Consider the following 23,240-nt stretch of genomic DNA (forward strand, 5'->3'; position numbering starts at 1 on the left):
TTCCCTTCCCTCAGCAGAGCCCAGGTCACAAGCCTCTCCCAGAAAGAGCAGACACCTGTGTCATGGCTCCACCTGTCACTGTGTGTCTGGGGAAAGACACTGTAGTCCTACTTTCGTTGGACACGCTGGGAAAGCCACATTATTGAGGTAAAACACGGACAGACTCCTGGACATAGTTACTGGAACAAATGAATGGAAATGACAACTTGAGCAATACACAAATTTGTTTAATAGCAAGTTCTAGAATAAGAGTAAAAAGGAGAAAACAAAAATACTACTATTAATTATTAAAGAAAGTAAATGTGTATGTTTGGATAGAAGGGGACAGGAAGAGGAAGAAAAGAAGAATGCTTATTAAACAACTTAAAAAAAATTTCTTTCAATTTTAGCTTTTTAGCCATTGTTATATCAATATTCCTGCATACTATCACCAGTCACCTAGAAATCAATTCTAATCACTGAGTGATAACATTTTTGATTTATAGTTTTGAATATACTTATATTGAGTTAAATCTGGCAATATGGGCAACTAAATGCCAAAAGCCTCCAGAGAAATAGAGCATCTCCATATGTATATGTATATGTATGTGTGGTGTATGATACAGATGTACTTGTATAGATACATAATATATACATAACTGCTTACATAAACGACCTTTCAAAGTGTTTTTCAGTCTATCCCCTCTTCTGATCCCCATAATGACCTCCTGAGATATGTAGGTCAGATACTATCATTTCCATTTTACAGATGAAGAAACTGAGGACGAAGAGTGACATGAACTGCCAAAGTCACAGAAAGCAAGTACAGCCACTGAGTCTGGAGTGAACTCAGTTCTTAATCCAAATCCAATATTTTGTTTCCATTTAACTATGACTCTGCTCCCAAAAATGCTCTAAAATGTCAGAGGCTAAAAACATTCAGTTTCACTTTCAAAGTGCTTGCTGTTCTTTGAAAGTATAAATCTTCCTCAACACAGAACCATTTTTCCCCTTAAGAGATTGTGATTATGGCTTTCCTTTAAAAAAAAACAATTCAGTTTCATATCCAGTATGGGTTTTTAGGGCCCATATATGAGTGCTGTGAAATTCTGATAGGTCCATTAAAAAGCGCTCGCATCAAATTTCAGTATTTGGACAGCTGAATATAAGCGTTAAAAGTTGACATTTGTACTGGAAAGACTGACAGAGCATAAAACCTATAAATGGCACTGATGACGGGGGACAGAAATCATTTGTTAAGTACCTAAAGTGACACTAGGGTGCAGCACTGTCCCTTTCTCTGTGCCAAAGTAATGAGTGCATTCAGAGAAAATAGACAATTATTTCAATGAAACTATGCCAGAAACCAAGAAGAAAAATTTAAAGGTACAAAAATATAGAACTTTATGGCTTCTTTTCTGCTGGCAGCCTCAGATCTCTGGCCTTTGCCAAAAGTGGAATTGGCTTTCTCTTGGAAGCAAGTCAAACACCCTCGTCAAAGGTTCCTTCTGGCCCACCACACTGGCTTTGTGCACAAAGGGCACTAACAACATTAAGGAGATTGCAGACACCGGGGCTGGAGTGGACAGAATGCCGAGTGGTGTCAGTGGGGAAAGCAGGTGACAACGTGGGGAAAACGTCAGGGGCTGGCAAGCTGGTTTCAGTCACTATTGTTTTTCCTTTCAACAGAGGGTCACTGGTATGTCTGATATTCAGAGTTCTCTCTTCAAGATCACATGCACAGACAATACATTCCACAGTGATGGGGAAGAATAGGTGGGAGTTCATCACTGACTCAAAGAACCTGACATCCAGCAGCAGAGAGTACCATAGTGTTGGTCCTGAATTTGTTCAGCTTACAGAGTGGTCTGTAGGAGGCCAGGGTGCCAGCTGCCCTAGGCCTTGGAAGCAACCAGACAACAAAACTAGCTGATGTTTCTCAGGCCTGAGAGCCGCTGGGCTCTGTCTCGGCAGTGGCACTGGTGCTAACAAGTCCGCTGGAGCAGCTTCTGGGCACCAAAAGAACAAACTCAAGTCCCCATTCTATTCCAATTGCTTTAAGCAGTCATGCTGAAGGAGGACAAAGTGTTTAAGCACAATTCTTTTCTTTAGGGGCACTTTAACCAGTTTCACAGACTGCAAATATAAAAATCACCAGGATTCCTCTAAAATGTTATAGACTAATGATCAGGGCTATTTTGGCCTTTAGAACTCCCACTTTCTTCCTACTTCACCCCAATTCTGAAGGGGTGTGGCAAATGCACAAACCCCAAAAGGGTGGCATATGGCATGCTTCATGAGAAGAAAAGCCCCTTCTTAACACCCTAGAAACATGAAAGTGTACATAGCCTCACATGCACAAACACGGAGACATGAATGGAACTCTGCAAATCATCAAGAAGCTATGTAACAGACAACTGGAGCCAAAGAATCTGAGCACAAGAAAGGATCCTCAAAAGAATTTAAGCCCAAAGTTTCATTTCTCAGGTGAAGAAGGAAAAGAACAAGAAAGTCACACAATTCATGATGAATTTTAATAAACACTAACATTTTAAAAGCATTTACTATGTACCAGGCAGGCAGTAGATAGGCCCTTGAGAGGGTGTTTTGAATGACTTTCTCAAGATTGCATAGTTATTTAGCCACAGATGTAGTACTGGAACCTAGGATTCTCATTTCCTATTTCAATGCTCCAAAGAAAACTGGATTGTATAGCGTACTGTCCAGGAACACAAAACGCAACAGTGCAAAACCAGCCTGGATGTCTAAAGGGTACTCAGTGGAGACAGGAAGCCCAGTGGGCAAGGATGGGTCACCAGGCCACCATGCACCCCAGTCTGATGGTGGCTGCATCTGAAATGACCCCCAGCAGACAGCACATCTGAACTAAAGAACTGGAGCTCAGCCAAGCAGAGGATGGGGAGCAGCAAAAAGATCCACAGGAGCAACACACACGCTTCCAGAGCAGAGCGGTGAGGTCATATGTCATGATGGGCTCTGCATAAAGGAGCAGGCCTACCGTGTCCCACTCACCACACACAGAGTAACACTGTCTGCAGCAGCAGCTTGGGGTAGGAAAGACAAGAGATAAACAAATTATACAGCCATCAGAGAAAAGCCACTGGAAATGTTTTAGTGCTATGGACACCGAATAAAATCAGTTATTACTCACTCCAGGATTTTTCCTAGTTGATCAACATCTGAACTTCCACGAAAAAGAGGCCTAAAAGAAAAAAGATTCTTATTAAAAACAAGGAATTTTCTTAGGTTACATTTCAATCATATTGGTCATTATCATTGTTTAACAGGAAGCAAAATATTCTTTAAGGGTGGGGAGGAAGTAAAGAATTGAGACGTCTTCCCTTTGGTAAGGGAAGGTTTTTCTTGCGTTTTACTTATGTTGAGGATATCTCATGAGCATCTGGTGGTACACCTGACCACTGTGTTCTATAATCCTGGGTATCCTATGCACAGTCACTGTGGCAACAGTGCCACCATCACATGTATGGGCCCTGGTTTCAAAGTTCTACTTAACTTCGCAAGAGGTGGCACAGCACCGCCCCAGTCTACTACCAGGGGCAAGTGGGAGTCTTGGCAACTGCTCCCGGCCAAATCCTTCTGAGGGCATCTTTTCTTACTACTCTACTTTTTCATGGTTCTCCCTCCATTTGTCCTGAATGCTGCGGCGATTTTCCTCTGCGTTAATTTTTCTGATTATACCACTTCTCTCTCTCATAATATTATTGTAGCTAACCATCACAAGTTCAAAATCTTAACTCGGCTTCAGAGGCAATTGGGAACACACAGCCCTCACTGCGTACACTGAGCACTTAACTGGCAATTAAAAGAGCTCACTTGGTGACATCATTGGCATTTTCCCAAGCAGATCAATACCTCTTGAAGGCACAGACGTCTCTAGGTTTGCCCCTCACGTTTGACCTAGTGTTTTACCTGAACAGATGCTCAGTTAATAAGTGTGTTGATTTTATATATACCTATGGTTTACACATAAATGTTCCCCAACTGCTTGGCTCAATGACTGACATAAACAGATATTTTTCAACAAAATGTGTCTTAAAAACTATTTGTAGTCTAATACCAGCAATCATATTTTATAAATAATATCAATTTATAAAGCCTTAAACCAGACCTTTAAAATATTTTCTATGTACAATAAATGAACTTGCTACATAGGTCATACATGCAGAATCCTAAAAAGTCATAGCATTTCAATGGCTAGAAGATATCTTAAAAGTCCTCAACCATACTTTTAGATTATTATTCTAAAAAATGGTTATTTTCAAATGCAGTGGAAAATAACTTATTTGGGGCAGTGTTATAGGCTGAACTGTGTCACCCCCAAATTCATGTTGAAGCCCAGTGCCTCAGAATGTGATTGCACTTGGAGACAGGGCCTTTAAAGAGGTGATTCAAGTTAAAATGATGCTGTTAGGGTGGTCCTAATACCATCTGACTGGTGTTCTTACGTGAAGAGGAAATATGGGCACACAGAGACAGAGGAGCATGTGTGTACACAGAGAAATAATCACGTGAGGACACAGCAGGAAGGTGAGGCAAAGTAAGAGGCCTCAAAAGAAACCAAATCTGCTGACACCTTGATCTTGGACTTCTGGTCTCCAGAACTGTGATAAAATAAACTTCTGTTATTTAAGCCACACAGGCTTTGGCGTTTTGGTATGGCAGCCCTAGCAAGCTAAAACAATAGCACACCAACTTGTACATCATAAATGCAGACAAATTCATAAAGAATCATGGAGTCAGGTTCTAAAAGCCATCCCAATAGGTCTTAAAAGACAGCAAGGCGATAAGTATAAGTTTTAGAAAAGCCAAACAATGGAATCCTAAGAGGTATTATTTATAGAGCACTAATGCTGTATCTGACATAGTGCCATGTATTTCCCAAATGCTCATTTAATTCTCACAAAAATTCCAGGAGCAAGGTAGTATTATTATCATCTTTACGTGCTGATGAGGAAACAGGATTGGAGATGTTCCATCACTTACCTAAGACACGTGACAAACTGCAGACTTAAAATTCAAACCAGGTCTGCCTTGCCCTAAAGCCTGTGTGCTTCATTGTTAGGCTGTAATACTTTTATTTTGGCTACAAATACTCTCTGCAAAGATTGCTGGTCACTAGAGCTGAGCTTCTGGTGTGCAGCACCAGACTGTGTGAAGAGCAGTTTGTAGAGAACCCAGTGTTGCGCAAGCAGGTGCCCATGGGATTCTAGACTCAAGACTACTTTGCAAGTGTCTGAGTGTCTTTAAATTCTTGTTCTACTTTAACAAGGAACAAAGCATTTCACCAGATTGGCTGAGGCCCTATTCTCTTCATAAAGTTATGGACTGATGGCCATTCTAGATTTTTAAATTCTTCCCCTAGCCCAATCTTTTATAGCTGTTTCCCTCTTGTCTTCATTGATGCACTATTAAAAAAATTCTTTCCAAAGCCTGAACTTGGGTTGCATAGAAACAACAGGACTCTTTCTTTTCACACTCATCTGTTTTCTTAATACTAAAGTAAAATGTGAAATTATAAAACTAAGTATAACTAGCATTATGAGGTTTGGGAACAAACACAAATTACTCTTCTTTATTAAGCATGCATCTCAAGTGGCTGGAGTGATGGGTGTGCCAGTCAGTAAGCACAGAGGGAACAGACAGCATCAGTTTAATCTGATGAGCTGGTTAAGTAGCCACGTAAACATGCCAAGCCCCTCACTCTGCATGAAGACTGGTATCCACAGAAGCATGAATGAAATAAACTTTGAGGATCATGGAGCAGCTTAAAATAAATATGCTGGCTATGGCTATTGGGAAGCATACACAGCAAACTGATCTGAATGGATGCTGTTCCCAGGCAAAGGTGGAATACCGTCTTCTGCCTGGGTGAGCACTGAACTCCGAGCCTGAAGCTCAGCTGCGGCAGTGGCTCATGTCCTTAGCTCTGGTATTCAGGTTCCTTTATATTTTTGTCCCTTGATGATACTGCAGCTTTTTTTGCTGCTCCACTATCCATTTAAGCAAACGCTTGTTATATTTTATCTTACATTTGCTACCTGTTTAGCAGGGGACTTTCAAGTCATGTACGCTGCCACACTGCCAGAGCCTGAAGGCCTATCTCTATCGGCTGGACTTGGCCCACAAAATGAAATGTGCTTGTCCCCCTCAAGTTAGAATTGGCCTGTCAGTTTGGCCTCCTTTAACAAATACAGCAAGTAGAAGGTCTGAGTTATAGCTGCTTATCTGAGAACACTCAGCAAAAACCACTATGAGAAATACTAGAAACGTAGAGGTAGCAAATTGGTGTGCAGCTCAGAATGACTTTGCCACCTTAGGGAGACCTGGTGAGTGACTCTAAGGTCTAGTAATTTGGCTTTGCAGCTGATGTGGATTGCCCTGAGTTACACAGAGCCACTGAATTGTGACTGCATGCATGTAACTACTATAAAATGTATCTCTGGATGCAAATACAGTCACAAAACAATGGAAATGGGTCACATGAAGGGTGAAACAGGCCTGACTGGAGCTGGTATTCTCAGTTACCAAGAGGTTTGTCATGAATGTGATTTTAGAAACTTCTACTCAGTTTCTTGCTAAGAATTCTGAATAGTTGTATGAGTTGGTTTATGATAGAGGATGCTGTGTACATCAGGAGTACAAAGAGGTACAATGGATTTAGAGAAAGGATGAAGCCGTTCATCACTGAACTCCTGGGTGTGCTAAGGTGGAGCAAGGAGATAGAAGATTAAGATCATCCCAAGGGCCTTAAATGATGCCATCTGTCTTTAAGTAAGGCTCTCTGTTAAGAAGTCTTGGCTCTATCAAGTCTCTGACACGTTTGCACCATGTGCTGAAGAAACACACAAGACTGTATTCTCACTGAGATTATTCTGAACATTTCTTCCTTCCTCAGATTAGCTAAGTTAAATATCCTTCCATGCATATAATTAATGACATATTTTAGGTAGATAAATATGAATACAATCTTAGATTATATTCTTTGGTTTGGTGGTGGGGGAGAGTTTAATTCTACTGTCCTGTAGAATGATTCAGCTAAAACACATACATGAGTTGGAGCTGACTGGTTCTTCATTGCCATGACACAGAGCTGAGCTGGAAGGAAGTAGAGGGCTGAAGGGGCAAAATGGGAGAGAATAAAAGACATGGAGAGGCTGAAAGACTGCCAGATAGGAACAACCTGAGGAGGTCCAAAATAACTGAATGCTGTTTCTTCCCACTGCATAAACATCTCCCTCTTCTGGAAGTCCTAGGGTGTATGTTAAGAGGCCCTGCATGAAGACTGAAGATGGAAGAGGAATGTTCTATTATATATCATGAGACAGAGGCTCATAAAAGATTTTAAAAATCATGAATATATATTTTTTTGAGTCACTGCAGGGAGAAGATACCTAAGCTATCCCATCTTACCTGTTTTTAGACATAAGCCTGCCGGGTGACATATTTATTAATTCTTTCAAGCTAATTATTTAAAACAAAATTAACAACAGAGAGATAGTCTATTGAAGGTAGTGAATTTGAAGGCTGTTTTTATATTTTTAAAAATATTTCTTCTTTACATACTCTTTTTTGGAGGTGTTTATAAATGATAAAGTGGCAAGATTATGCTTACCAAGGACATTCCAAATAAAGACTGCAGTTGCTTTATTGGATTAACACATTAAAAATGGTTTTACTGGGTGAGTGTAATAACCACAATGTTGGCTCATGTGAAACCTTCGTAAGATTGTACACCAATGATACCTTAATAAAAAAAATGCTTTTACTATACAGGACATTACATCAGATCAGCAACTTATGCATTTTATGCATTTATTAACTGTAGGTGACTTGCCAGTGGTTTGGGTAATGAATGGTGCACAAACATCTGCTAAAGATCTTGGTGGAATCTAAATTTCATGAATCCATTTTTTATTTTATATGTACATTTCTTTTCTTTTCACCTAGCAAATGATCCTTCTTCTTCTTCAGAAGATTTTGTCCACAATCACTTCTTGGGACTCTTACATTCTATTGAATAAACCCTCCTTCTGTCTCTCTCAATGCCCTGAGCCTCTTTCTATTTTGAATTCCCAAATAAATGACAGAGAAGCCTACTGGAAGGACTTTGCCAGGCCACCCTCTGAAACCAATTTATGTGACAACATAGCAATATTTTGGGGAAAATATCTGAAACTGAACATCGCTATGTTTTTCTGAAAGAAAATTTTAGGTTCTTTCCAAGTATTTTTTCAAATATCTTCCTTCACCATTATACTTGAGAATAGTTAATGCCAATATGATAAACTTTTATGAAATAAATACATTTTCATTAATATATATAAGCCTTTTTTTTCCTAAGAGGAGATTATTTCAAAATACAATAGCAAAAATTGCACTCATTTCAAACTATAGCAAAGTCAATTCTCATATCACCTTAGGTGCTGTCATGCCAAAACAAATATAGCTCTTGGGGTTTTTGAGTAAGGATTTTCCCCAAGGCTTTCCTGAATCTGTGAGAATTTAAGCCTTAATGCCCCCTCCTCTAAACATGTTGATTTTTCAGGATATTTGTTGATGGGGGAAAGGGCATAGACTTTGGTGATGGACTGACCTGGATGTGAATCCCTACTCAGCCATTGTTCCCTGAATGACTCAGGAACGTCTCTGTGAATTAGCCTTTGTGAACCTTATTTGCTTCACCTGTAAAATGTCCAGTTTATGGTAGACCTACAATAAATGGTATATAAACACACACACACTTTCTCACACTCATACATGGTAGCTACCTTGTTCTTGGACACTGTTAAACACAGATGATTACATCAAGTATTTCACATGGTAAACAAGAAAGGAAGGGGACATTTGTCACTATGAGGTGGTTGCCCAAGTCATAGTTAAGCCTAACAGTCCTTCCTTTGGGGTCACTATTCTCTGCACTTGTTACAACTCTTACACCTTTTATCCTCAAGAAAAGAAAGAATGAATTGTTGAATATTCTAATAAGATATATTCATTTTACACTGGCCATAACACTTTCTCTTCTGTTTGTAGTTTTAGCAAAAAACTCATTTACCATGTCTTTTATCAGTGAAATGAATTTTCTTGGGTCAAATTACAAAGGAGACCAAGTTTCAGATTACATGCCTTTTTAAACAACCGGAAGAACATATAAATATCATTCATAAACTCAGTGAGCAGTGGAAAACAACAGTTAGAAATAGGGTATGTTTTCTAGCAGATGAAAAGTATATGCTGATATGTCTGTTGTAGAAAGGAAATGATTCATGCATAATGGAAGATGAAAGATTTTGTTTAGTTACAATACCTTCATTGTACTGACAGGACAAGGAAGTCATGGATCACCCTAGAACACCTCTGTAACCTGCATTTGACCTGCAGCTATGCTTTAGCTGCTATCTTTCTTGATTAGTAGAAGAATTTTTCATGTTCATTAGATGATCTATTGAAAAATATTACCCAGGGGAATGTAACTATTTTATACTTGCTCCCATGTTTAGTCCTAGAGTTGTTATCTGTTAAGTTAAAAATGTTAATTTATCACCTTATAATTACCTCCTATTCAGATACCAGATTAAGCAGAAAATCAATTAATTGATTTACTTTGTTAAACACTAATTGAATAATCACCCATTAAACATGTAGGGCTGCATTAAGTGCTGGGAGATAATCCCTTTCCAAAACTATGTAGTAAATGTAAATATTATATATATATATGATCTTAATATATAACATACATATGATTTAAATTATGTGACACATTTTAATACAAATATATAAAAATATAAATTTATAAACATTTATAAGTAATATATATATACACACACTATGTACTACCATGATGACACCTGCTTCCATGGAAGACAAGATACACAAATGCAGGATCATGAAATACTAGAGAAGTTTATCTATTTTACTGGTGGGAGACAGACACCCAGGGCAATCATTTAATCCTTCTAGAATGTTGGGAGGTGGTCTGATTAGCGTTCTGTTAAAGATGAGAAATAAAGTAACTTACCTGAGGAAACACAGCCCAGTAAGTAGCTAAGCTGGTCTGTCTAATGCCCGTGAGCAGCAAAGAGAAGCAGTGTTTAGAAAGATGAATGTGGCAGAGATTTACTGAGTCTGTCAGAGGGGATGAAGACAGTCAGGGAGGCCAACAGGAGGTCAGGGCAGGAGTGAAATGATAAGGACCTAAATTATGTCTACAAGAAAATGGGAAAGGATGCAAAGACATTTAAGGGCAGATGATCAGAACTTGGTGAAAGACTGAACATAACTTGGAAGAAGCATGATTTTAAATTTGTATTATTAGGAAAGCCAGGCCAAATGAGAAAGTTGGGCAAACGGTGGCAGGGGAGATCAGAAGGTAATTAACTTAGTTTTAAACATGTTCCTTTATAATAAAAAATAATGTATAAAACAATGCTTTGAAATTTTAGAATTACTACCCAAGAGTATTGAAAACATAAGTCCACACGAAAACTTGTACATGAACGTACAATACAGCATTATTTATAACAGCCAAAAAGTGGAAACAATCCAAGTGCCCACCAATGGATGAAGGGGTAAGCAGAATGTGGTACAGCTAGCTATACAATGGAGCATCATCCAGTCACAGAAAGGACCAAGGCAGTGCTATGACCTGGGTGATCCTTGAAAACATGCTAAGGAGAAGCCAATCACAAAAGACCACATATTTATTGCATGATGCCATTTATATATAAGAGCCAAATCTACAGAAAGTAGAGCTGTGCATGCCTAGGATTGGGGGAGGGGGTGTGCAGGGAAATGAGGAGTTGACTGCTAATGTGTGCGGGGCTTCTTTTTCGGGTGATGAAAATGTTCTAAAACTGATTGTGGTAATGGTTGCACAACTCTGGATATACTGAACTAAAAACCATTGAATTGTATAATTTACATTGGTGAATTGTAGAGTCTGTGAATAACCTACCAATAAAGCTGGTTGTAAAAAAGTAGTAAGAAACTTTATTTCCAAGCAAACAGTATGGATTCAGAAGGACAGTACAAAATCGCCAAGAAAACTGCTTTAAGCTTAAATATACAAAGGGCTTAAGTACATGGTATTAAAGTACAGTGACAAACTTCTATCTCACCATGAGGTTGATCAAGTATCCATTTGGAGATGTGTGCTCTGGAAGTTCTGAATAAACTACTAATATGACCTGAATTTCCCCAAACACCTGATTATCAGATTAGCATTAAATAACAAAGAAAAAATATCTATGTACAAAAAAGGGCATTTTTACAAAACTATCTTATGCTTTCTTCTGGACGTCAACATTATAGGCAATTTGTTTGTCTTCTGTGGTTTCCTATTATTCTGTACTCAGCATTTTATGAGCACTAACTACTCGTAAAGTCAGAAGAGGGAAAACCTGGACACTGCTCCTCGCCATATACCACACGTGCATGCCGTCTGCCCACCTCCTCGTTCCCTGCTCCCACTTGCTAACCCACTTCTATTACTCATCTGCTTGTTGGTTTCTACAGCCAAACTGGATGCTCTCTGAGGCCAGAGCCAACTCTTCCTTGCTTCTGTATCCAGGGCACATAATTTATGGCTTACTCTGACCATAACTGGCATTCATTCAGTCCAGAGGAATCGTTACTTCTCCTGCCACCAAGAAGGCTTTCTCTCCCTTCTTTCCATCATTCTCTCCCATTTCAAAATTCACTTCTTTGGTTCATCTCTGGGTAATTCAAGTGTAAGCAATGCTTATCTGCACATGTATGTATACGTGAATAGATGTACACACTAAGCACCAAAACGGGGTTTGATTTTTATTTTCTTATCTATTTACACTTTAACTGGTCTGCGGCACTAGGCAATATCTGCCTGCAATAGTGGGTATTTAAAAAGGGGCTGCTGACAATTTGGTCCCCTAAATCTAAAAACCTTGCCAAGACCATCAGGGAGGCAGCAAGAGGAGTGCGGGATAGAAACTCTGCCCTCAGGAGCTTACTTCCCCCACGTACGCAGGACAGGGAGGGGCTCTTAGAAGACAAAGAAGGGACATGTTGAGAAAATGTTCAGCGAGGCAAAATGGAGAGTGAGGGATTAAAGCAGGCACGGAGTGGGAGAGGCCCTCGAAGGAGGCAGTCCCAAAGGGAAGGAGGGCTGGTGGGAAAGAGCACAGGAGAAAAAAAAAAAAGCCCCAGTAATCCGAGGGAAGGACTGAGGCAGAAAGAATATGAGCTGAAGTTCTGCCACTGAGGCGGACAAAAATTAACCTCTACCAGGGAAGAGAGGTGCCACTTACAGGAAAAACCAGATGAACACAAGTTCGGGAGAGCGCTGCCCTGTCTGTCCTGGGCAGGGGACTCTGAGACTGGTTACTTCCTTAAAAATAAATAGCTGAATTAATTTTTCCTTGTTACCAGATGTGAAGAATTTATTTCTCCGCAGAGAGCTCATATTTACCGGACTATGAGTAACTTCCTTGAGAGAGAGAGAGAGAGAGAGAGAGAGAGAGAGAGAGAGAGAGAGAGAGAGAGAGAGAGAGGAAAACCCCACCGTTTTTCAATTCAAAATAGAGAATTAAAATTAAAAACAAGAGCTGACCAAACCACTTGAGATTTCTGAAACATTACAAAACTTACAAATTAGTATATTTACTGACTTAGTCATTTTTGTATATGACTACAGAAGCTTTAAAGGTCATTAAGATATGAAAATCATTTCTAATCACTTCAACAAATATTGAGTGAGTACATATTCTGCTACTTGCCAGAAATAATTATTTCTCTGAAATGCTTCTTTAATTAAAGAATTGCCTTTCTGTTCTTCCTGTGTTATCTTTTCCTGTCTTAGCTTGGGTTGCAATAACAAAATACTATAGTTTTGGTGACTTACACAACAGAAACTCCTTTCCCACAGTTCTGGAGGCTGGGAAGTCCTAGATGAAGGTGCCAATATAATCAGAGTCTGGTGAGGATTCTCTTCTTGGCCACTGGCTTTGCTGGATACTCTCATGACAGAGAGCACAAGCTCTCTGGTGCCTCTCTGAATAAGGGCACTAACCCCATCATGGGGGTCCCACCCACATGACTTCATCTCACTCTGCTTACTTCCCAAAGCCCTCTCTCCAACTACCATCAGATTGGGGATTAGGGCTTCAACATCTGGATTTGGGGGAGGGGAGCACAAACATTCAGTCCATAATAAACACTTCCTTCCTTATGTTTCTAAATTCATTACCTTTCATATCTTTAAAATTAGGAAGCTAGGCTGGCATGTTCTTGTGCAATACAAGCAACAAACATGATTTGTCTCATTCTGTGTCTGTGGTCCAAATACTCATTTTATGTCCTTTTGGGTAAGTTTTCTAACCAAATTACATGTATATTACTCTCCCAGTGCCTCCCTTATCTCTTACTCTCCCCATCACACTGCTCAGAGGAGTTTTTAAGGCAGGAAAGAAGTGATCATGCATTGAACACTTTCTGAAGGCTGGGTCCCAACTGCATTATTGCATTTTCATTCTCACTTAACTTAAAGTCAGGTGACTGGCAAGTACTAAATAACTTTGCATCTGAAAGAAAGTTTTAGAAGTAGGAAATCTAAGTCAAACTTAAGATGTGGTAACTCGTAAGAGAGAGCATTTATATTAGTATTACTAATTACTATGAAACCAGAGGCAAGACCAGGGTCTGTGACCCCTCACGAGCTCATCCCTCTTGCCACGGGAATAAGCTTCTTTAATAGTAGGACATCTGAGACTCAACGCCCCGGGCAATGCTGTCCTCTGTCTCCTCATATAACCACAGAGCTTGGATGTCCCTTGTTCTCTCTATGGAAATTCTAGCTGTAACAGTCACTGTATTTTAAACTGGGCTTGGTCTTGGAAGACTTTAACTGGCTGGAAGGTCATTTGGGGCAAGGTGGTGTGTGGAGACATGGAATAGATCATCAGATTACCAGAGACACCTGGAAAAATCAGTGCCGTAGATTAATTAGTCAGTCTTTGATTATTAACTAGGCTCGGTTTATCAATTACCTTCACTCTTCAGAAGAACTGTGAACTAGAGACATCACTCAACAAACTAGAACTTCATCATACCCACAATGAAATCTTTCTATCCCATAGCTCCTGATCTTTCTCCATACTGTGCCTCCCTGAGCGAGTAAGTAAGCTGTAACAGGCAGTTAGGTCATGAATGAGAACCTTGGGACCCCTGTTTCTCAATACCTGGCACTTGGGTAGGGCACCCAGAGACTGAGTGACCAACCAGCCTAGTTTGCTCAGGATGGTCCCAGGTTTAGCACTAAAAATCCTGAATCCTGGGAAGCCTCTCTGTTCCAGGCAAACTGGGATGGTTGGCATCCTATCCAGGAGACCCAGAACAAGAGGTTGTAGGAAAGAAAAAAAAGTGATCTTAAAAAAATTATCTTTAAATAGAACTCGTGCCACATGTCGAATTTACCGAGTATCATAATTCTTCCAAGTGGTAAAGACACCTCAAGACAAATGCTGGGCATAGAAGCCACAGGGCATAAATATGCAAAGAAGTAAAAAGCTAACCTTTTGAAACAATAAGGCTTCTCTCTCACTTACCAACTTAACATTTCCCTGTATGGCCCCAGAAGATGACTGGTTAGCTAGAGACGGTTAAGATTCCTTAAGGGAGGAACAACCTAAGACAGGCACAGTCGCAGGGGGCCATCTGGTGAGAAAATGGGGAGCAGCAGAGGTGAGGCTTAGAACCTCCCCCCTCATGTTCTGAGAGAAATCTTCTGCATACATGGATGTTTATTGCCCTCGTCTAGCTTGGATTAACACATAGTCTACAGGCACACACCTGATCATCTACATTTGCTCTCTTACAACACTAAACTCTGTTTTCTACCTTTATCTTATATCTACCTACCACTTCAGCATTTTATTAAAAATAATAATAATAGAGAAATGTGGTATCCACATATAAATCAAGTTTAAAAATCAAATGAATATTCATATTTGAACTGTGTATAGTTCATAATGCATGAACAAAACCGAAAGCTTCTGTGATGACTGCCCTTGCACTGTTCACCATGTAACTTATTCACTATGTAAGAATTTGTACTCCATGTAAGAATGTGTTCGTTATGCATCAGAAGATTGGAGACTGACGAAAATTAGGCTTGGGGTGGATTAATGATTGTGCATTGAGTATTGACCCCCCTATACAGAAATTTATTGTGGTTAACAACTATTTGATCAATAAATATGAGAGATGCCCTCACAAAATATATATATATATATATATATATATATATATATATAAACACACTTCCAATTGTAAAATAAATAAGTAACCAGGATGTAATGTATAGCATAAGGAATATAGTCAAAATATTGTAACGACTTGGTATGGTGATAGCTGGTACCTAGAATTATCATGTATATAAATGTTGAATCACTGTGTTGTACACCTGAAACTAATGTAATGTAATACTGTTGTCAACTACCCTTCAATAAAAAAAAAAAAAAAAGATTGTATATCAATGATACCTTAATAAAAAAAGTAAAGAATAAAAAAAATTATCTTTGTTATTTCAGAGGGCTGTTTTGAAAAAATCAGATGAGCATTTCTCAAAACAATAACAAAGGCAGTCCAGGCTGATAGGTTTCATCCTCTTTTTTTTCCTAACAACTTACTGCTACTATGTAATAAGGAACCAGACTATTCGTAGCTTCCTCCTTACTACATATTTCAAGATGTCATTACTCTCTTTTAGCAAATGACCTTGTAAAAATATGAACATCTTGCCTAGGGAGGAGCATTGCTTATGGCTTTGTACACAAAGCTAAAGTAACATTCTGAGGGAAGTACATGATCTAAAGAGGTGGTCACTAATAGGGGTTGGGGTGGAGCTACTTATGTACCCAGAATGATCAAGAGAATCTTGTCCAATCTGACTACTGGTAGTAATAGGCTGTGAGCTGAGTTAAGAATGATTCTGAAGTGCTATCTAAGCATAGTGTGCTGAGATTAATCAGCAAATATACCACAGAAAACAAACTAGCCACATGAATTAAGGTGACCGAAATGAATCAAGTTTCTTTCTCTGATAGGCTGACATCAAAGCAATATACAAGGAATAAAAGTTAGAAAATGTAAAAGTAAGCCTATCTTATCCTAACATACTCCAAGAGTGAATATTACACACATATATTATGGTAACAAAAATGTGGCTTTCAAAGCCTCTTCTGACTTATTCTAGGAATCCACCAGCCTTATCTTTGACATGACATTTTTGTCAAAGGGAGTTTTATGGGTTGTATTGCAGTGTGTCTATGAGTACATAATTGCGATCACTTCTATGATCAGAGGCACATACTTTCTCTTGTAAACACTCCAATATTGACATCAGCCTTCTGTCAGCAAAATGACATAATCCAAGGTTGAGGGTTTTAATGTTCGGGGTAAAATAATCACTAGAAATTTTCTGAAATAAAAGCATCTGTTAAAATGGCTTACTTAAGAAAAAGCAGCTTTGCTCAAAAGGGAACCAAAACTGTAACTCATAGAGTATTACAAATGATCCAAAAATACCCTCAAGTTGGACTCAAACATTGGTTAAAAATGCTCCAAACAGTGGAAAACTGATTTTCTCATTTTTTCCTTAAAAAAGAAAATCTGCTTAATAGAGAAATATAGGTGCTGGCCATTGAATGTCAGTAATGTTGTCTACATATGATGCTTGTATTGAGAGATCAGTGCAGTGATCAATCAACAAAAGTTAGCATGTATTTTCTCAGGATAAAATTTTACTGACCCAAGAGCCAGCTTAATTTTTTAAAAGGCTTATTTATTGAATTTATATTTTTAATAATGAGTGGGTACTTTATAAAATAACAAATTATTTTGATTATAAAATACACATCTATTGTAGAAAACTTGGAAAATAGACAAAACTAAATAGAAGAAAAGAGATCACACAGCATCACCTCGATTCTTTCTCTTTCTATATACAAATGGATAAGACGGTATCTCTTCAAGATCTCTTCTCTTTCAAACCAACTATGGATAGCACCATACCCCAGAGTAGATGTGCATCCTGGCCGCACAGTACGTAATTTGAACAAGAACAAAGAGAAAATAAAGCGATTAGCATTCATAACACAGCTGTGACCAAATACGACTCAAGCCTCTATGAAGAATCAAGGACATATTAAAAAATATTATTTGCACACACATTTCCACCTACCCTTTTAGAGTTTATGTCTTATGAGAAAGAGCAGTAGAAACCTGTCTCCTTTCTGAATGGTAAAGACAACTGGTATCCTGTCAAATATAATATTTCTACCCAGCCCAGTTTGGGTAGAATCCAATGATGTGTGATAACTCAACAATTTAGTACAGGAAGCAAAGCCCACAACATTCCTCAGAAATTTCACAGACTATCTAGGCAGAACAGACCCACTTGAATGGGTTTATTTTCACTGATATTTGAAGAATGCAATTTTTCAGGGTGGACACACTGGGTCTGTGACGGATGCAAATTCAGATATGAAAAAAACACAATTAAATGATTCAGACTCTTGCGTTGTGCCTCCATAGACCTTATTTCTGCATGGGTCAAACAAAGGAAAGTTGGTGTTTGACAACTGTGGGTGACTCATCAGAGGAAGTTCTTACCATATGGATGTGATTGTTGAAATAAAGCTGGTTAAGAAAGCCAGCCTTTTTCCTCCCTGTGGGCCAGTAAGGGTTTCATTTTAGGAAATGGAAGTGTCATTGTGGACAAACTGTCCTGAAGTATTTATAGCATAATGTGTAGTTTCCTTAAACTGCTATCGAACAAAAAATATGTGAATGGGAAAATAAGATCTGAGTTTATTTCACTCTCTTGTGTCATCTGAATTGTACTGTTTATAAAGCCCATTTAATGCTGTGACATGTATGTCATGGGATAGGAAGTGGTGTAGCTATACTGGAGTATCCTAGTAGTTCCCAATTAATTTTAAGAGCTCTTTATTCATTAAGGATATTATGCCTTTGTCATATTCATTGCAAACATTTTCTCAAAGATTACCATATGTTTTTTAACTTATAGTTTTTATTTTTTGATGAACAAAAGTTTTTTTTTTAACTTATAGTTTTTAAATTTTTTGATGAACAAAAATATAGTTAAGTATATTAATATTTTCCTTTGTGGCTTTTTAATGCTTTGAAAGTGTATCTCCATTCTAGGGTCACAAATATTTTCTACAGTTTCTTTATACTTTTATGGTTTCCTTTTTAATGTTTAGCTCTTTAAGCCGTCTGCTATTTGCTCTGTGGTTAGAAATAAAGAGAATCTAATCAGATGACCATTTTCCCCCCAAGTTGGCCATTTACTCTATCTCATTTACTGGACAAGCCATTCTGTCCTCCAGAATTTGTGGTTAATGGTAAGTTACATCACTTTCTAAACTGGGGTCTTTTTGGGCTCTCTATTCTATTCCATTAATGTCTGCCATTTTTTTTGCTGATACTAAATTGTTGTTACTGTAGCTGCATAGTGCGTGTTAGTGCTTGGTGGTGAAAAGTTTCCTTCACAACCTTTTTACAAACAATTCTTGGCTATTTTCACAAATTTAATTCTTCTAAATGCATTTTAGAAAATCCCACTGGGACTCTGATACTTGCATAAACCTATAAATTAATTGGAAGAGATCTTATAAGCTTTCAATATGCAATTTTCTCATTCAGGAACATGCAATTTCTTAATTTTTTTTTTTTAACTGAGAAAGGAATGAGGCTGCTACCAACTGTGAAGACCAAATAGTCACTCTTTTTTCTGAGGTTGCAGTCTTGACTGTTCTCTGGGGTTGTGGGTTATCTTAGATTTGAGAAGTGGAAGCACAGGGAAGAGAGGGCCCTGCAGGGGGAAGGTTTATACTCACAATGTGAAGACTATGGACCTCGCAGAAAGGCTCTGAAGGTTAAAAAGCATGTGACCCAAAGCACTGGGGGTTAGTAAAAAAAGAGAAATAATGTGCTAATAAGCACTCAGAGTGATGACTCACTGCATTGGATCATCCCTGGGAAACCACCTCCTAAGCAGAATTGAGCAGTTAAAGCGTTATTTTTGGTGCACGATTGATTGCTACTTCCTCTTGGGAAAAAAATGATTAAAACCTAGCTCCCTAAAACACATGAAAACGGTCATCCTGGCAGACCAGTCTGTCAGGTAACAATGCTATTTCTAGAACAGGGCAGGGTTGTGTCCCCTGTACAGACTTCTTTAGAACAAGACAGAAGCACTTAGCCACATGTAATGGAAAAGAATATAAACCTGGAGATAGAAGACCCAGCTCCTAATGCTGGCTCTGTAACTGATTAACGAATCACTGAGTGCAGGCAGGCAGGCCACTTAACATCTGCTCATCTGGTAAAGAACAGGTATCTCTCAGCTCTTGGCCCACTCTATACCATGGATGTGCTACAAAAATAATAACCATGTGGATGAAGCAGTTAGAACTTGTGAGAAGCAAAACAAGCTGCTCAGTAAAAATAATGCCATCAGTCAAGCAGCAGATATAATGAACTCTCACTCATTTCAAAGTTATCCATTTTTGCTTAATACTGCATTACTTACCCGATCCCTGCAATTCCCTTTTCTTTCATTATGTCTAAATATGCAAAGAAAATGCAAAGGTGTTAAAAGTTTTGTGTTGTTTTGGCCCTATCTCTGGAACAAATCTCTGAATTTAATTTGCCCATAATATTCGGCTGTGTTATTTACAAAGACCACTGGCTCAGAAAACTTTAGACATTATATAGTCAGGAAAATGACAAATATAGGGGAGAAAATGTTCCTTACTCAGAACCCATGGCAGTAAAGCTAATTAGACCACTGCTTCTCCTCCTCCAATTAAGCTTGAATATGGTCTTTTCCTTATATTGATGAAGAAAACTAAGGTCCTGAGGGATATTAAGTGACTTGCTCAAAGTTTCATATTTTGTTTGTTCATTCATAGTAGACTATTTACCTACTGTCAGATGCTGTTCTGGATGCTAGGAATCTAGTAGTAAGTGAAATACATACCCTTCCTCTGAGTGCACTTATTAAAAACTAATATGTTGTTGTTAGAGTGTGTATTTACCTGATAACAGTGAGTCTGAATATTTTTGTTCTTATGTTTATTTACCATTGCTAATACTTCTGTGAATTTCTACTTCTCAATTTCCAACACAGCCAGATAATTTTGCTTAATGAAATGGGATAAGAAGTACAGGTAAGACATCGTTTTCTAATCCTTACAAACAACACTGAAACAGGAGGCATTACTAGCCTCATTTTACAGATGAGGAAGCTGGGGCTCAGGAGAGTTTTGTAACTTAAACAGACATAGGAAATATACATATTAATATATAAAAAAGAGTAGAAAAGGATATAATGAAAAGGTTAAAAAGATATGTGTTACCTATTTATGGGTTACAGGTAATTTTCATCCTCCCTTTTTGCTTCTCTGTATTTTCCCTAATCAAACTTTCTAAATTTTGCTAATGTATTACTTTTAATATGAAACATGCAATAAAAGTTGTGAAAAATGAAAAATGGAAATCTAGTCATGTGCTGCCATCTTTAAACTTATGGTCTTAGAAAAAGATGAATGTGCAGAGATATTAAAAAAAGAGCTTTGGAAGGTATTACTTATATATTTATATACCAGAGGTGCTGTTAGGTTACATGAGGCTTCATTCACTTAACTAAATTAAAGATTTAAATGGCAACCTAACATTTTATTCAAACACTGCTTTTGGATTCAGAAAATATTTTGGTCAGATTTTAGATATTATGCAAATCATTGCTTATTTTACAATATAAATATTTTACAATTAACCTGTACAATATAAAGGGTGATCACTTAATGACCATTTAGACTTGTTGATCATGGCTGGTAGGTTTGGCATTGTAATCAAGGGATGAATTTTCCTTGAGAATGGAGTTTAGATTCTTTCAACCTTAGAAAAGAATTTTTGACTACTTTGAGGCAGACTAAAACTCTGAGAGGAACTTTAAGGAAGTATATAAGAAAACTTAACCTTAAGACCATTATTTTAAAGAAATTATGTAGACAAAACCCACTGCACTCTAAAAAACATTCATCAATAGCTATTAACAATAACAGATGCTATTTACTGAGTACCACTTACAGGACAGGGGCTGCTTTCCTCTATTTTATCTCACTGAATTCTAATAACATTCTGCTAGGTAAGTATCATTACTCTCATTTTAAAAGGAGGAACTGAGGCTCAGAGAGGTTAAGACCAAATATCAAATTGTAAAACTCTAACATCTACTAGGCAAATAAACAGCAGACCGCACATCTAATGGTATGGAGTGATCACCACATTTTGGGAAAACAGACAAAAAATGAGGCTTGAAGTAGATTTAAAAATTGTTTGTACTGTGTTTGATTCAGCTAATTCACTGGAATCCTTTACAGCTTACAAAGCATTATGTGTGAAAGTAACTGCTTCAAATAATTTATTGGTATTAATTTGATAATAACACACGTTGCATGCTTTGCTCATAGAATGCACTTTCTTCATCAGCACATAGCTAATATACACCTTAAATTATTTTGGTTTTGTATGCTGAGAAGTCTAAGACATTTACATTTTCTTTATACGGTAACTGAACTGCTCTTTATTAATTTTCCAAAATATTTATTTAAGATACCTTTGGTGTTACTATTTTATTATAGCATCAGTACTATTTTTTAAATAAGCGATTTATTTCAAAAGATAAACTTGGCACCTGAAAGTGCAAAGGCCTTGATACCAGGAAAGAATCTGCAGGCTGAGCACGGAGCGGCTGAGTAACCCGCCACACCAATCCCACCGCCTATTACAGAACAACGTTTCACTGTCTTATGTTTCACTGATCCACTCATTTGAGGCTGAACTTTCCTGGTACCTTTCCCCACTTGTTTGGAAGTTCTGCCAATGCTCAGATAGAACGATACTTAAGAGCAAATGTGGGGTTTGCCTCACTGAGTCTTGCTTTATAAAGGCATGGGCTCTGACAGGCGTCAGGATAACATACCCTGTGGGGACCCTCCAGGCCAGGGACCTACCCCCGTCCTGCTCTGCCAGACTGGCTGTGACCCGACAGAGCAACACCTAACTCTGAGCCTCGGTTTCCTTAATCTATTCCTTGGATGCTCCAAGGAAAATCACTTACATTTGAATGTTAACAAAAATGTCCACGAATTAAGTACGTTTTCCCTAGCAGTGCTTTAAAATGTCTTTTGACCCCCAGAGTTAACCAGCTATTGCATACCAATGATATGCAGACAATTACTCACTTATGCTTTTTAAACAGAACTACCATATTTCATCAAATCTAATTACTACCAATTGAATGCACTTAACAATTGGATTCTAGAAATAAGCAAATATGAAAAAAAGTACTCAGAAACACTGAAACATGGGAGGACACCAGATAAAGCAGTTTTAACAGTTTTTTTCTTGTTGGAAGGTAGTAAAATACTCCAGGCGTACTGTGTTCTGACTCTCCTTGATGTTATTCTGGAACTTCTCCTTTCCTTTATAGACCCATTTAATTTTTGAGTGCTGAATACAGACTTACTTAAGTTTTTTCTTTTTTAAGGTATTAAACCATCTTTTTGAAAGCTGCCAGTCTCAAGTTACTGAAATAAAGCGGCTAATAGGAGACCTTAATTGCTAAGCACTTTTCAATTACAACATGCATTTCTTGACAGCTGATGAAGGTAGCAACATTACTGATTATTTGTTCTGAAAATTCAGTTAAGGGGACTATGGAGTAAATTCTTTTGACATAATCTGGGGACCCGATCTCTGGCTTCTTCTGTGCATTAGTGGTCTGAGGAGCATGTAAAGAAGCTGATAAAAAGAGCTTCAGTTAAACTCTAGTCATTCTCCTTCCCTCAAGAGAAGCTTTCCTGTTCAGCTTTCTTCCTATTAGCAAGAGCTGGGGTTTGGTACGTAAAGCCTTCCTGCTCTCATTGGAAAATTGGAGTCAGTGTCCGCGGCACTACCACTCTAGCCTCATGTCCAATAATCACATCAAACAGTGTAGACTTAAGGCACTCTGTACAATTCCCTTTGTCTCCCCCTTCTTTTCTGTAATTTTTGTGTTGTTGTTTTGTTGTTCTGGGTAGTGACAGTTTCTGGTCTCTTTCATTTACCAACGGTTTCCTTTACCACAGACTCTATTCCTCCTGCTGGAAGCC

The 23,240-nt window shown here is 38.2% G+C and overlaps 1 protein-coding gene across 6 annotated transcripts in view; it reads right to left on the minus strand.

Annotated features, from left to right (window-relative positions):
* The window catches only part of CDK6 (cyclin dependent kinase 6), a 230,921-nt gene that overhangs the window by 14,461 nt on the left and 193,220 nt on the right, over window positions 1-23,240 (minus strand). For all 6 annotated transcript variants that reach the window (XM_036879227.2, XM_036879223.2, XM_036879222.2 and 3 more), the window contains one exon: window positions 3,152-3,202. In XM_036879227.2, coding sequence (XP_036735122.1) covers window positions 3,152-3,202 — 51 coding nt within the window. The remainder of the gene's footprint in view (window positions 1-3,151; window positions 3,203-23,240) is intronic.

Source organism: Manis pentadactyla, chromosome 7 (assembly GCF_030020395.1).
Source record: "Manis pentadactyla isolate mManPen7 chromosome 7, mManPen7.hap1, whole genome shotgun sequence".
In the NCBI taxonomy this organism is placed as follows: Eukaryota; Metazoa; Chordata; class Mammalia; order Pholidota; family Manidae; genus Manis; species Manis pentadactyla.